At 43.3% G+C, this 14,618-nt stretch overlaps 1 protein-coding gene across 3 annotated transcripts in view; it reads right to left on the minus strand.

The window, feature by feature from the left end:
• PPFIA2 (PTPRF interacting protein alpha 2) overlaps positions 1–14,618 on the minus strand; it is a 2,558,488-nt gene that overhangs the window by 534,069 nt on the left and 2,009,801 nt on the right. For all 3 annotated transcript variants that reach the window (XM_069629312.1, XM_069629311.1, XM_069629313.1), the window contains one exon: positions 584–821. In XM_069629312.1, the coding sequence (XP_069485413.1) occupies positions 584–821 (238 nt within the window). The remainder of the gene's footprint in view (positions 1–583; positions 822–14,618) is intronic.

The following is a 14,618-nucleotide window of genomic DNA, read 5'->3' on the forward strand; positions in this document are numbered from 1 at the left end:
GCATGTGTTGTGCAGAGTCAAGTAGTAATTTACATGTGAAAGAGGAAGTAAAACAAAGGCGCAGACTGCTAGTGTAGCATACTTTGTATATTGCCATTCCGAATGTTAATTAATGTTATTGAGAAAATAATGTATTTAGTGTTTATATTTTAATATTTAATTCACGTAGTTTAATTGTTTGCGTTCACACAGTAACAGTGCCAATTTATACAGTGAACATGTGAGCCCTATGAATATACAAGACTCAAGTTAATTGCTTTGGTCTCATTGGAAAACAGCCATGTGAAATAATGATGTCTCAAAGTAAAGCAGGTTTTTTATAAACATCAAACAGAAAAGCTGGGAAGAACACCATGGCAAAAGCCAAGCATTTCCAGCACATTCTTTTTTTTAAATTTAAAATTGAAAGGGCTCTTGCATATGAGTTTACTTTTCTCTCAGCTTGTCACAAAGGCCCGCAAAATAGATTACTCAGGGCAGTTAACCCGGAGAGATACATTCAATACATGTTCACATTTCAACTTACTTTCTGGATGATTGTTAAAATTACAGATGTTTCAACTTTCTTGAAAACGAAACTTACCAGGGTCATGACCCCCATACGGTCCATTTCCCTAGCCGGGCTGCGAGGGGTTAGTTTCGGCGTGGAGTGCCCACTGGGAGGGGAGGAGCTTGCCAATGAGGACGCCGTCACGGAACCGGTGATAGAAGTGCCTCCGTGCACCCGGGCTAGGTTCAGCCCTTCCAGACTCACACTGGCCACCCTGTTTTCTATTTCTTCTGCACGCAGTTCCGTTGACTCTTTTTCTTCCTGGATGAGCCTACAGAAAGATGTCAAGAGGTATGGGTGATGTAATCTCGGGAGAGTATACATATTCCTCCTCACACCACAAGGACACATCATAGAGGTATCAGCAGCTATCCATTACACATCTTCGCCTGCCCTTTATGCCTATCATGTTGCAGCATCGAGGGCTAGAAGAGGGGATCTGATTTACTGATGCACCACAGGTTTCAGACTGCCTCTTCCACTATGCCACTAATGAAACCCCTTCTTCTTACAGAGCCACGTGCAGCGAGTCCACCAGAAAGGTGGCAGAAGGGTCCTATAAAAGACCACTTACATTACATTCATCAGCTACTGCACCACCCATAGTGATGCTTTAGTCAGCAGCCCATACCTCTAAATTGCACACACCGCAAGGTGCATGGTCATGAGTTTCAGAGTGAGGGATGCCCTAAATTGCACACACAATACCAAACGAGGTCAGAACTCTACCCTTAAATTGCATAGATATACTGCATCGCACATGGTCAGGCAGAGCTACCCCCCCTAAATCTAAAACTCTACACACTACATGGTCAGACTTTGGGTAGTAGAGCTATCCCTTTAAATCGCATGTGCTACAGCCAATATGGACATGCTTGAGACAGCAGGGCATGCACCTTAAATCTCACATCCAGCACCCTACATGATCATCAGGCTTTACACAGCAGAGCCATCCCCATACATCAAATGTCCTGTAGTCTACAGGGTCAGGCTTCAGGCAGCAGAGACATCTCCTAAATTGCATATGCAGCACGTTACAGCTTTAGACAGCAGAGTTATCCCCCTAAAGGAAGAGCCCACAAGTAGGTATAAAATGACAATGCAACCAAAAGGAGCCCACATGACCAGAACACATTGCTTTCACTAGCTTTTGGAACTAGCTTTAAAACCTTGCAAACACAATTCTCTGACATTAATTCCAGAAATCTTAGCAAACTACGTAAAAGTTGTAAATGCTAGAGCACAAATATAATCAACGCCATCCTACACCATAACGTCAGACCTTTCCCTTGTCTGGGTAGAATGGGGGCTATTGGGTGAAGCGCTACCTTCTTACTCCAGGACAACCCCTTTAGGGACAGATCACGCCTTGTGCATGTGCTCATCCCTCATATCGTCTCTCTATACCTCGAAGGACATCCCTTAAATATCAAATGAATACTGCATGCTTGCCTTTGACCTGGTTTCATTATGTAGCTGGTTTACAATTCACTACAAGGAGCTACAGCAGATACCCTTACCTATCAAGCGTCTAGAGAAATAGCAAACTTGACATTGCAGTGTTATTGTCCATCCTATTCCCCCAAACCAAATCACTTTTTTTCACCTTGAATATGCTTCTCTTCACCCTCCTGCAGATAACAAACCTCTTATGTTGGGCACTTTCAAAAATCCATGCTCCACACTCTATATTTTCTACCCCTTATTTCATAGTGAAGAACCCCTGCTGGGGTGCAGCATCACTCTGAGACCGAAATCCAGCTCCTGCTTTACCACCTGATGAGAAGTGGCCAGTGGCAGCAGGGGGAATTTAATGTTGGCCCATGGCTGTGTGCACTATTTAAGATGAGATTGAGGCTTGTGGGAGATAGTAGTGTAGACCTCCAGGAGGAATGAACATGGATTCTCCTCCCTCCCTTAATAAACGGCATGCACTGCCCTCAAAGGTTGTTGCTCTGATGCCACTAAGCAGAGCACCTCAGCATGGGAGGGATTGGCTGTGGCAATGTGAGATAACGAACCAGTGCCTGTCTGCAAGAGGCCAGTTATAAAAGTGTATGGATGCTGGTTGTTTTGCTTTGTAAGGCCCACTCACCTCCTCCCCTGGCTAACCAACTGCCCTCTAAGACCTCCTACTGCCTTACAATATACCCACAACACCTCCACAGACTGCGGCCACAGGTCTGGCCAGTAGCACATCAACAGTAATTGAAACACGACTAAGCACTGCTCTTTGCCTTAATAACACTCTCCCACCTCTGCCAAAAACAGGACTCAAAACACTATAGTCTATCCACTATCGGGCTCTTTACTAAGGATAACATATTTCTAAGTATCTCTGCCAAACCCAAAGAAAAGAATGTGGCACACACAGACTGGTACTTAAGACCTACGCCCATATATACCACACGTTTTGCATCTGCCTCTCCCATTGTCCCATTGTCCCACTAATGAACTGCCCCACATTTTTCTTACAGGGCCATGTACAGTGAGACCACCAGAAATGGCAGAAGGGTGCTGTACAGGACCTCTTACATTACAATATCTTCAATACTCAGCACCTCAACATGTAGGTTAGTACCTTGGTTCGATGTTGTTACATTGCCAGTATATTTTTCAATGAGATTTTTGCAGAAATATTGTCTATGAAAAATATGAGGGGTTGGTAAAGGGGATATAAGGCGTAGGCCGGGTTGGGGAATAGGGAGTAAATAATAGGAGAGGGGTGGAGGGAGTGCCCAAATATAAAAAAACACATTTCAATGTGTTTTTTTGAGAAAATTAAATTCGACAAAAAAAATGATTCGAAAAAAATAACTGGTGATGTAACAACATATAATCAGTACCTTAAATTAAGAAGTTATTTTACCTTGGGAGGATAGCTCAGAGGCAATGTGCTCGCCTTGGAAGAAACGTGACATGAAGCAGCACAGGTTCGATCCCCGGGTCCACGCTTAGAACCCTCTAGGTGTTGAGTGCGTTATAAATAACCTATCATATACCGTTATAAATAACCTAACCAATCATATGGCATCAAACAAATAATGGCATTTTGGGGGGCATTGAGCCTGAATTTGGCTTATGATAGTCACACCTGTACATGTGAGTATCTCAAATACAGTACTCCAGCCAGGTGATGACGTTATTGAAATGCTCTGGTTGCATGTTCCACGTGAAGACAGCACTTGTACATGTGCTATACCTTAAAGTGGAGATATTAACAGGAACTCCCACATGTATCACGTGTTGCTGTCATTCCTCCCGGTCAGTGCTTTAAGTGGGCCGGGGCCTGCCGGGGCCGGGCCCCGGCAGTCTCCAGAAAGTGGGGCTGAGCCGGGGCCCAGCCGGGGCCCCCCGTCCCACACAACATTGCGGGATGCATTATCCCGCCGCGGCCGCAGCCGCGACGGGAGATGCGCCCGTCATTATGTTGGCCAAGCTGACAGAAGTGCCAGCCAGCCACAGCGACGCTGAGGCTGGCGGCACTTCTGTCAGTTAGTGTAACTCCCTCTGATGACCCCTCATCAGGGTCATCAGAGGAAGTTACTGTCCCTTTGTTTTCCCTCCCCAGGTCACTGACCCCCGCGGGCTCCGTGATCTAATATGCAGATTAAATCATGGAGCCCGCGGGTTCGCAGAGGGTGAAAGACACCTCGGGCTCAGTGATAGCAGATAGATCACAGAGCCCGAGGTGCCTTTCTCCGTCGGCAAAACTTTATAAAAGATGCCTTGAACTGTGTACGTTTCAAGCCATCTTTTATAAAGGTAGAAATATTTCTATGTTTATAAAAGACGGCTTGAAACGTGCACAATTCAAGGCATCTTTTATAAAGCTTTGTCGACGGACAAAGCCACCTTGCGGTTTGTTTTGTCCGTCATGCCTTGAATTGTTTACGTGTCAAGCCAAACATAGAAACATGTTACAAATATCTATGTTTATAAAAGGTGGCTTGAAACGCACACAAACCATAGTAAGGTAAGCACACAAGTGTGCATAACTTACTATGGTTTGTGCACTTTTCAAACCACCTTTTATAAACATAGAAATATGTAACATTGCTATGTTTATAAAATATGGCTTGAAAAGTACACACACCATAGTAGTACGCATACAAACATATAAATGCTCACATACATTTATATATTTGTTTGCGCACCTTACTATGATTTGTGCACTTTTAGGCCACGCCCACAATGAAAGCCACGCCCCCAAACGAGGGCCCCCCCTCAATTTCTTACCCCACTTAAAGCACTGCTCCCGGTAAACACACTATTTGGAGTAATGAATGTGCTTTGGCCTGCCCGCTCCCAAAGAGGCCTATGTGCCAATGCCTGGAAAAGGATGGCACTGCTCGTCCATAAGATGGCAAAGCGTGCAGGTACCTAGGCAAGACATCATAGTATCTATGAAATGCCTACCCGGGGCTCTGAAAAAGCTGACTTTGCTGGTTTAGCCAGCAAAGTAGTGTTTGAGTTATCGGGCAGGTTGGCCTACTGCTTTTGCTGAACCAGTCACAGGTGCCCTTTTAAATGCAAGGCCTGCGTTTATCGAGGGAGAGAGGTCATACGAAGTCTGAAAGGTGAGGCTGCATTGAAGGAGCTAAGGTTTAAGAAGAACTGGACCACGTGTTTTTATCTGTGAGCATCTTTAGTAGCTCTGCAAACAGCAATGGCCACCCAGGGGCCAGCTTATCTAACATGTGCACCATTGTTACGAAACTAAATAAAAGAAGCAAATGCCTAAATAACATGCCACGGTGAAAACTGGTTTGTTCACAATATATATTATCTATAATCCTTCGCAGAAGGGCAAATATTAATCAAACTGGTTTGTACAATGTTTTCTATATGACATAAAAAGAAATGCGTTTACTGCATTCAATCATAGGGTGCATGGAAAACACAGTGAATTAAAAAAGAAAAAAAAACAGTCTGTGCAGTAGTTATAACATGTGTCATAATATGGACTATGTGACAACCTGTTTGCACCACTCATTCATCTGTCACCAGGTGTAGAATGTGCTTGTGTTTCCCATGAAACCCAAAGAAAATGTTGCGTTAGCACACTTCATTGCAGGGTGGCTATTCAAAGCTTCGCAGACAATAGTGTTACATGATTTAGGATAAGCCACGGTCGCAAAGGATAATAGTGGCACAAATTCATCACTTGCCTCTGCTCTTTCCATCTCCCACTCATCCCATCAGTAGTTGTAATCCTTTCCCTTCAGTCGTATCCAACTTCTCTTCGTATCTAAGTGCATCCTCTGACAACAATCCAAGCCTCCAGCTTTACTTCCCCCTGGCATAAACATCTTTCTCGAAACAGAACTAACAACATCTTTCAATACATCTCTGGTCTAATTAAAAACGTTGCTGGCATCTCTCATTTCCCAGGGCTTATTTCACTATATGTAACTCTCTGGGATGAAGTGACATGCCAAGAGGATAGAATGAGGAATGGAGAAAAACGCTGTGTAGCCGGTCGCCTAACAAGCCTGTGATGCCTCCATTGCTGAGGTTCTCAAGCCGTTGGGAAAGCTAGATATCAGAAAAAGGGGATACACATACAGGAGGGCTTTCTCTAAACACAGAGTGAGTGTATCAAGTTATCTAGCAACGGCTGGTATTCATTTGAGATCTCAGAGCAGAACTCCAGTGGCTCAGATAACAGATGTTTTTACTGTTTTTTATATACAGACCATTTTTTCAAAGTATGAAGTGTAGAATGAGAGATTGATGAGGAAAGTATAAATGTGAATGAATGAATTAAGAGCATGAGCCATAGAGTTATATGAATTGTTTAATATATTTTTTGATACAGCATATTTGCTTGCATAAAAGAAAATAAGCTTGGGAACTGTAATTTACCATATGGGCCATTTCTAAGGATACGCCGCAACTGTAGCACCAGTCAAGAATTTATGGAACACTCCAAACAGTTACAGGATAGACTGGTGGAGAGGGGTTATCCCACACGACTGGTCAAAAACAATTTGAAGAGGACAAAAAATACCAGTAGGGATATATGTTTAACCCATCAGCCAAAGGTAAAAAAAGAGCGATTGGTCTGTGTTACCACTTTTAGTCCAATAAGTAACCAGATTAAAAAGATAGTCAACCACAATTGGGACCTTGTAAAGCAGGATGGGTCTCTACATCAGAGACCAATGTTTGCCTTTAAAAGAAATCAAAATCTGAGGCAGAAACTAGTACATACGTGCAACCAAAAAACAACCAGCCGATACTCAATCAATGGGGGTTGCCCCCTGTGATTGGTCACCACAAATGTGGAGGATGTGTAGCTTGCCCTTTGGCAGAGGTAAGAACTGATTTTGAGTACAGACAAGTTAAATGGCAACTCAAAATGCATACTAATTGCAAAACCAAGAATATAATTTAGGTAATAAGATGCCCGTGTGATCTTCTATATATAGGAAAGACCACTAGGGAAGTACGGCAGCGCATCTCAGAACACAGATCCTGTATAAGGAATAAAGTGGTGGACAAGCCGCTTGTGGAACATTTTGGGAGATATGGTCACAAAGACACAGACCTAACGTGGTTTGTATTACAAGTAATAAAACCTTCAAAGAGAGGTGGCGACATGGGCACTCTCTTACATCAGAAGGAACAACGTTGGACACACACCTTAGACACAGTGAAACGGGGTCTAAACCTGTCCGTGGAATGGAATCACCTGATTGCTCATATGTAAAACAGTTTTTTCCCCTGCAGTGAATCAGAATTTTTTTCCCTGCAGCGAATTAGAATTTTACATTTAGAGGCGTTACCAAAACAAGTGACAATACCCACCACCTCTGTAACGAATATGCCTAAAAACGCGTGGTGCAGTTTATGTTGCATTTATGCATATCTGACCCCTGTAGAAATATATACCAACGAAAGAAAGATGCCTGAATAAACTACTTTTTCCGAATAGGAGTTTCACACACCGCGTTTTTACAATAAATGGGTTAACACAAATTATCTGGCAACAGACCTTGGATTAGTCTATTTTTTGTTTTTATTAACATAGAAGCATTGCCTTTACAAGTTGGGAGGTGCTTGGTTTTTATTGATCATCACTAATCCAAGCACAACGATGAGATTACTTGCAAACAAAATATAAAATAAAAAATAAGGACATGATATAAAAGCTCGCAACGCGAGGAGACGCCCCCCTACGCTCGCATATACCTTAAAGTCCGCTTTCTATGAACATTAACACGAGGATTCGCGTTGACGGTATCCGCGACTCCGCCGGCTGCATTGCGCGTTATTGTGGTGCAGGCAGGAAAGAAAAATCGGAGACGGCGATAATCGGGTAAGTACACTCCATCAGAGTGAAAGTAAAATTAATCTTCTTTGGTACACGAGACGATGTCACCGGTATAAACAAATGGGAGGCAGCGGCTCTGTAAACAACAAATAAGGGTATAAATGCGTGTCTCTGCAAATCGATCCACGCTTTTTTCTTTAAACACAAGAGACTTCTATGTGTTATAAAAAGCATTAGTTGGTGGTCATCCCAACAAATTAGTTTAGGCTCATGTGCTGCAATACTTTTAAATAAGTGGACAAGTATCAACTTTAGAGAACAAAACAGGTAAATACCCGAACAGGAAGTAAGATACTCCCTTTGGGTTGACAATTAAAATGAAAAAAGAAAAGTGTACAAACACGAAGTAATACAACTCCATATTGAATAATTTCTAGCTAGGTGGAACATATATAATCAACCAATGGTGTTTATATATTGTTTTCAGATTCATGAAATAGAAGGAAGGTGATGAAAGAAGGGTAGCTTTGGAATTATAAGCCTTCTTTACACATATTTTGTCCATCGAACATCACGTCCCCCACGAATCCGCTTTGGAAGCTGTGGCTGTTGCTACCCTGAGTAAGTGATCTAGCCCCTTTTTAACTTGGGTCCGATCCACTGATGGGTACCCTTTGTGATCTGTAAAGTTACAAAAATAATGTTGGCTTTTGCGATCAAGTGAAATGGAGACAGTCTTAGGTAATGGATACAATTTTCTAACCCCTTAGACCAGAGGACCATTTGCCTCCAGATTCCAACTGTCCCTCCTGACCCCATCGGATAGGAGGTGAGTTGGTTGTTGTTCTAGGGATTATAGAGCACATCATATTAATATGCAATCAAATAACTTGAAAAGGAGTGACGGGGATACACAATACTCATGTCGTGTTTTATGTATTTTTTTAGATGGTGTGGCCCATGTCAATATATGTGCCTGAAAAATGGGTTGTTTTGTCCTGAAGAAGGTTGCCGTACAGAGAGAGTATTAATGATGATGCAACTGAAACACGTGTCGACGTGAGAACTGTGGGAATAACAGAACACAGACTTGTGTGATACCCCAAATTGGTGGGGATGTTTTCACAATGAATTGTAAACATATTTAGGGATAACAGATGTTTTTTACTGTTTTTTATATACAGACCATTTTTTCAAAGTATGAAGTGTAGAATGAGAGATTGATGAGGAAAGTATAAATGTGAATGAATGAATTAAGAATAGCAGCAAAGAAGTGGGCACCACTTTGTAATCTTTACTCGGATACTGATTTTTTAGAAAATTAGTTTCTTATGTGATTTCTTGTCCAAAAATTGTAAGAGGGAGCCAGCTGAGATAAATGAGGAGACACCCAAATCTAAACTCAACTAAAAAAGCAAAAGACCAAGTACACAACTAGGTCACTCAACTGCTCTCCAGAAAACCCAACCGGGTACATTGATAATGCAAATTCATCATGAATTTGCATTATCAATGTACCCGGTTGGGTTTTCTGGAGAGCAGTTGAATGAATGAATTAAGAGCATGGGCCATAGAGTTATATGAATTGTTTAATATATTTTTGATACAGCATATTTGCTTGAATAAAAGAAAATAAGCTTGGGAACTGTAAACCGAGCTCAAACCACTTGTGTACTCCGTCATCTTTGTATTTGGTCTACTAGTTCAAACCCTGTGGTATTTCTGTTAGATTGACCTGTAGAACTAGGGACGTTAAAACAGGTACCCCTTCTCTTTATTTCAATACAATGTACATCCTCTTATCCAACCTCTTTATTGGAACAGGAGAGTGAGAGTGGATATTACCAATCAAACAAAGGATTAGTTCTGCATTCTGGATCTTCTAACTCTGAGGGCATCTCCCTCATGTCAGGACAAGCAGAGTTTTGGACGAGTTCTGCAGCTTCGTCCCGGTATTAGTTCCAGGTAGCTCAGAGCTCTGCTGATAATGCTAAGGCAGGAATGTACTATATTACCATGGACTGCAGTGTCTCCCACCCAAGACCACAGAATGGGGGCAGGTACCAGACTTCATCACAATACATGGCAATTCTTGCAAGAAGATATTACTGTTCCATTTTGTACTATCACCTACTTATATATTATATTCAACGTCACAACACTGGTAATATTAAAAACTAAACTCATACACATAAATTGGTAAAAGTATAAAATAAACATTGACAAGGCCAATATATTTTCTTTTGTATTGTGAGGATTGTTTCTGTGTTGCCTGGTATTGCCATGATACGCCCAGCTTTTCACATCATTTGTTAGCTCTTACGATAAAAAGTAATGCAGATGTATGTAGAATTTGACTAAATGTAAAACCTTTCATTAAACAAGGTGCATTTTAAATGACTTAATATCTTTATTCCATTTTACATACTGTTAAATGCAACAATATCAAGTGCTGCCTTTCAAATCAGAATTATCTAATGCAAAAGAGTTGTCTTCATATGTCTGCAGCCATGTTAAATGAGTAACATGCAGACTTATGCAAATTATGCATTAGAATCCTGCAAGGAGGTGAACGTCAGAACGTGTTTTACAATATATCTGATAGATTGAATAAACATTGTTACAATGCCTGCACTTTATTCAATTGTCTTTTCTAGTAAAAATGGCACATACCATATGTTCCATTTTACATGCAACCTTGAAATGGTCCAGTTACTTTGAATTTTGGTTAAACATAAATTCTATGTTCATGCAGAGCAGTCTTGAGAACAGTAATGAAGGCCAAATGATCCATCATTGTGAATAAGCCATTAGAGAGATAAAATAATACAGCTGACTTAATCCATAACATTACACTTTATTTAAGATTCCAGGAAAATTGAACTAAATATAAGGTACATAATGGATTACGCACAATACGGCCTAGACCTGGCAGGACAATAAGGCCTCTTGTAAAATGTATCGGTCCTTAAAGTGGTCTTTTGTTTTTAAACAATCAGATGTATTTGTTGATTCTAGGACCCAAGCAAACACACCTAATTCAAGATGAATTTTACAGTCAAATGTGTATGAGAGAAATGCATTAAAAGTGACAATTAATACAATATATTATTGTTTGTCATTTTTATCCGTTTGTCTTATTTAAACATTGAGATTCGATTGTAATGCAGTAGAGGGGCCTGATCTTTCTGATCTTTCAATTCAGAATATGAAGTTCTTATTGATGGCATAGGTCCATATAAGAAATCATATTTCAGTCAGATGTGATCATAGTTCCTGATGGTAGGTCTAACGCACAGCTACATACACCCCCTTATAACATATTAACATATATTGGGACAATCAAAGCAAAGAGAAGGATTATTGTGGATGTGAGGAAGTGTAGGGAATCTATCACAGGCACTTTCCAATTCAAAACTGACACAAAACAAACTCTGTGATGGCTGAAAGGTTTGGAATGAACCCTCTGGGTAACCCTCCAGACCATCTTCTTAGCCTTCCAAGCCTTTACAAAAGGGGATTACCATATGCAAATCAGGCTTGGTCCCACCCAAAAAGGGGCAGTACAACCTGAACTGCTTTGTCACATCCCTTCTGCACCAGACCACAAGCATTCCCAAACATGTTTCGGCCTTGTTGGTCCTCATCAGTGAGGAGTAGCTTGGGTCTCTAGGCCCAGAAGGCACAGGACCCACGTATGGGCATACCCGTCCCATTTGGGGTAACTTACGCAAAACAAAAGAGGCGATGGGTGGAAGGTTTGGAATTAATCTCATCCTCTGACATTACTCTGGGCAACCCTCCAGACTATTGTTCTTTGCCTGCCAAGCCATTGCAAAAGGGGAAAGACCATATACAATTCACATTTGGTCCCACCACAAAAGAGGCAGTCCAGTCCGGAATGCTTGGTCACATCCCTTATGCACCAGACCACAAGCATTTCCAAACATGCTTTGGTCCTGTGGGGACTCAACAGTGAGGAATAGCTTGGGCCTCTAGGCCCAGCAGGCACGGGACCCATGTCTGGGCATACCTGTTCCACTCGGAGTGACTTATGCAAAACGAAAGAGGTGATGGCTGGAATGTTTGGAATGAATCCTAACCTGTGGCATTGGTCTGGGCGAGCCCCAAACCATCGCTCTTCACCTGCCAAGCCATTATAAAAAGGGACAAACCATTTGCAAATCAGGCTTTGTCCCAAAAGGGGAAGTACAGCCCCAACTGCTTGGTGACAACCCTTCTACACGAGATCACTTGCATTCCCAAGAGCATTCCCAACTATTTCCAAGAAGGGCAGTCCAGCAGGTTTCTTGCTCAACGTGCCATAGGGAACCAAGATGCACCTCACTGAAGAGGCCCAACAAGGCTGAAACATGTTTGGGGTTAATTGTGTTTCCGTGCATAAGGGACCTTGCACAGCAGTTCAGACTGGGCTGCTACCATTGGTGGCAGTTTGCATATGGCTGGACCCCTTTTGCAATTGTGCCGATGGGCTAAGAAAAGGGTGGTGTGGAAGGTTTCCCAGAGCAGGGCCAGTGGTTCATATTAATTCAAAACCTTCGACCCATCACTTATTTGGTTGTAGTTTGTCTCCCCATTTGAGAGAGGGTATGCCCAGACCTGTATCCCTTGCTTGATATGCCATAGGGAACCAAGCTGCACCTCACTGAGAAGGCCCAACAAGGTCTAAACATGTCTGAGATTGCTTGTGTTTCTGTGTGGAGGGGACCTGGCCTAGCTGTTCGGGCTGGGCTTCTACCATTGATGACAGTACCTGACTTATTTGCATGCGGCTGGACCCCTTTTGCAATGGGAGATATGGGCTAAAAGGAAGGGTGCCCAGATTAGTACCAGTTTGATTGATTGATTGATATTTTATTTCTATCGCGCTCGTAAACAAGTGTTTCAGAGTGTGACAAGACAAGGGAGGGGAAGAGGGGAGAACAAAACAGTGATCTTACTAGGCCCAGTGACATTGAGAACGTGCAAATGCATGGGAGAGGGGGAGTGGAAACGTGCATGGGAGAGGGGGAGAGGTAAAAAGTGTGAAGCAGAGGAGAAACAGATAAATAACAATAAATAAATAATAAAGGCAACAAACAGTGGTAATGCAGCCAGCAATTTGCAAGTGCTAGGTTTAAGGCAGCAGACAGGGTAGGTCTGATAAGTGCAGGAAGAAAAAGGGGGGTCTCTATGGGTACAGATACAGACCCCAGTGCAAGGGGTGGCCCGGAGGCAGTGTGGGAGGGTGGCAGGATGAGCAGGTACCTGGGCCCAAAAGACAGAGGGTGGCCAGGTGCATGGTGCCAAGAGAGAACAGATCAGCAGGGGAGAGGGGGAGCGAAGGCAGAAGAAAAGAGGAAGGTCTTGAGGTGCTTCCGGAACCAGATATGGTTCTCCTCAAGTTTTAGAGTGTCAGGGAGGCTTTTCCAGAGGGAGGCTCCAGCCGAAGACAGAGATCTTCCCCCAGCTCGTTTCTTAGAAAAACGACTGACCCTGAGTAAGTTGGAGGTAGAGGAGTGAAGAGCTCGAGAGGGGAGGTATTTGCGGAGGGATAGCTGAAGGTATTTTGGACCCAGGCCCCAGAAAGCCTTGTGGACAATGCAGAGGGTTTTGAATTTAATCCTTGCATCCACTGGGAGCCAATGGAGAGATTTCAAGGCTGGAGAGATACAATCCCAGGGCTTGAGGCCAAGGACAAGTCTCGCAGTCCTGTTCTGGCTTAGTTGCAGAGGGCGGAGAGTAGAGGCAGGTAGATTTAGAAAGAGGCTGTTCCAATAGTCCAAGCTAGAGAGAACCAGAGCTTGAGATACCATGAGCTTCTGGGGGAAGGAGAGAAAAGGCAGAGTACCTCTGAGGAGGTGCAGTTGGAAATTTGACTTTTTAGAGACCTCAGAGATGTGGGCGGAGAAGGAAAGGGTGGAGTCAAAGATGACCCCGAGGTTCTTAGCTTCGCAGGTGGGGGTAGGAGGAGGGTCAAGGGAGGCCGGCCAGAGAGTGAGGGGAAAGGATGGTGAAGGTGTGCCGATGAGGAGGATCTCCGTCTTACTGGCATTCAGACAAAGATCATTGGCGGCACACCAATCTTGAATGGCAGTTAGGCAATCAGAGATGAGAGAGGGAGAGGAGGTGGAAGAGGGCAGCTTGAAAATGAGTTGAGTGTCGTCAGCGTAACACTGGAAATTTGAGCAGAAAATGGCAATGCAGTGGGCGAGAGTTGCCAGGTATTGGTTGAAAAGCCAGGGCGAGAGGTTAGACCCCTGGGGAACACCACAGGTAAAGAGGAAGATAGATGAAAGGAAGGACCCAAGTTGGACCTGGGAGGGTCGATCTGAGAGGAAAGAGGTCAGCCAGGCCAGAGCCTGATCAGTGATACCCAGGTTTTCACGGAGACGGTTGAGCAGGATGGTTTGGTTGACCGTGTCGAAGGCAGAAGAGAGATCGAGGAGGATGAGGACAGATGGAATGTTAGAGTCAAGTTTGGTGAGCAGATCTTCACGGATTTTTAGGAGAGCAGTTTCCGTGCTTCTGGCAGCTCTGAAGCCAGACTGGTAGTCATGGAGACAGCCAACAGAATTGGAATGAAGCTTAAGCTGAGAGATGGCCAACTTTTCCAGGAGTTTGCCAAGAAAGGGAGTAATGGAAATTGGGCGATAGTTAGCTGGACAAGAAGGATCAGCTGTGGGTTTCTTGCGAAGAGGATGCAAAAAGGAGTGCTCCAGAGGGGAGGGGAAGGATCCAGAGGCAGAGGAGTGGTTGCAAAAATCAGCAAGGGCCAGAGCGAGGGTG

The sequence above is a fragment of the Ambystoma mexicanum genome, chromosome 12, assembly GCF_040938575.1.
Source record: "Ambystoma mexicanum isolate Mex_15411 chromosome 12, UKY_AmexF1_1, whole genome shotgun sequence".
In the NCBI taxonomy this organism is placed as follows: domain Eukaryota; kingdom Metazoa; phylum Chordata; class Amphibia; order Caudata; family Ambystomatidae; genus Ambystoma; species Ambystoma mexicanum.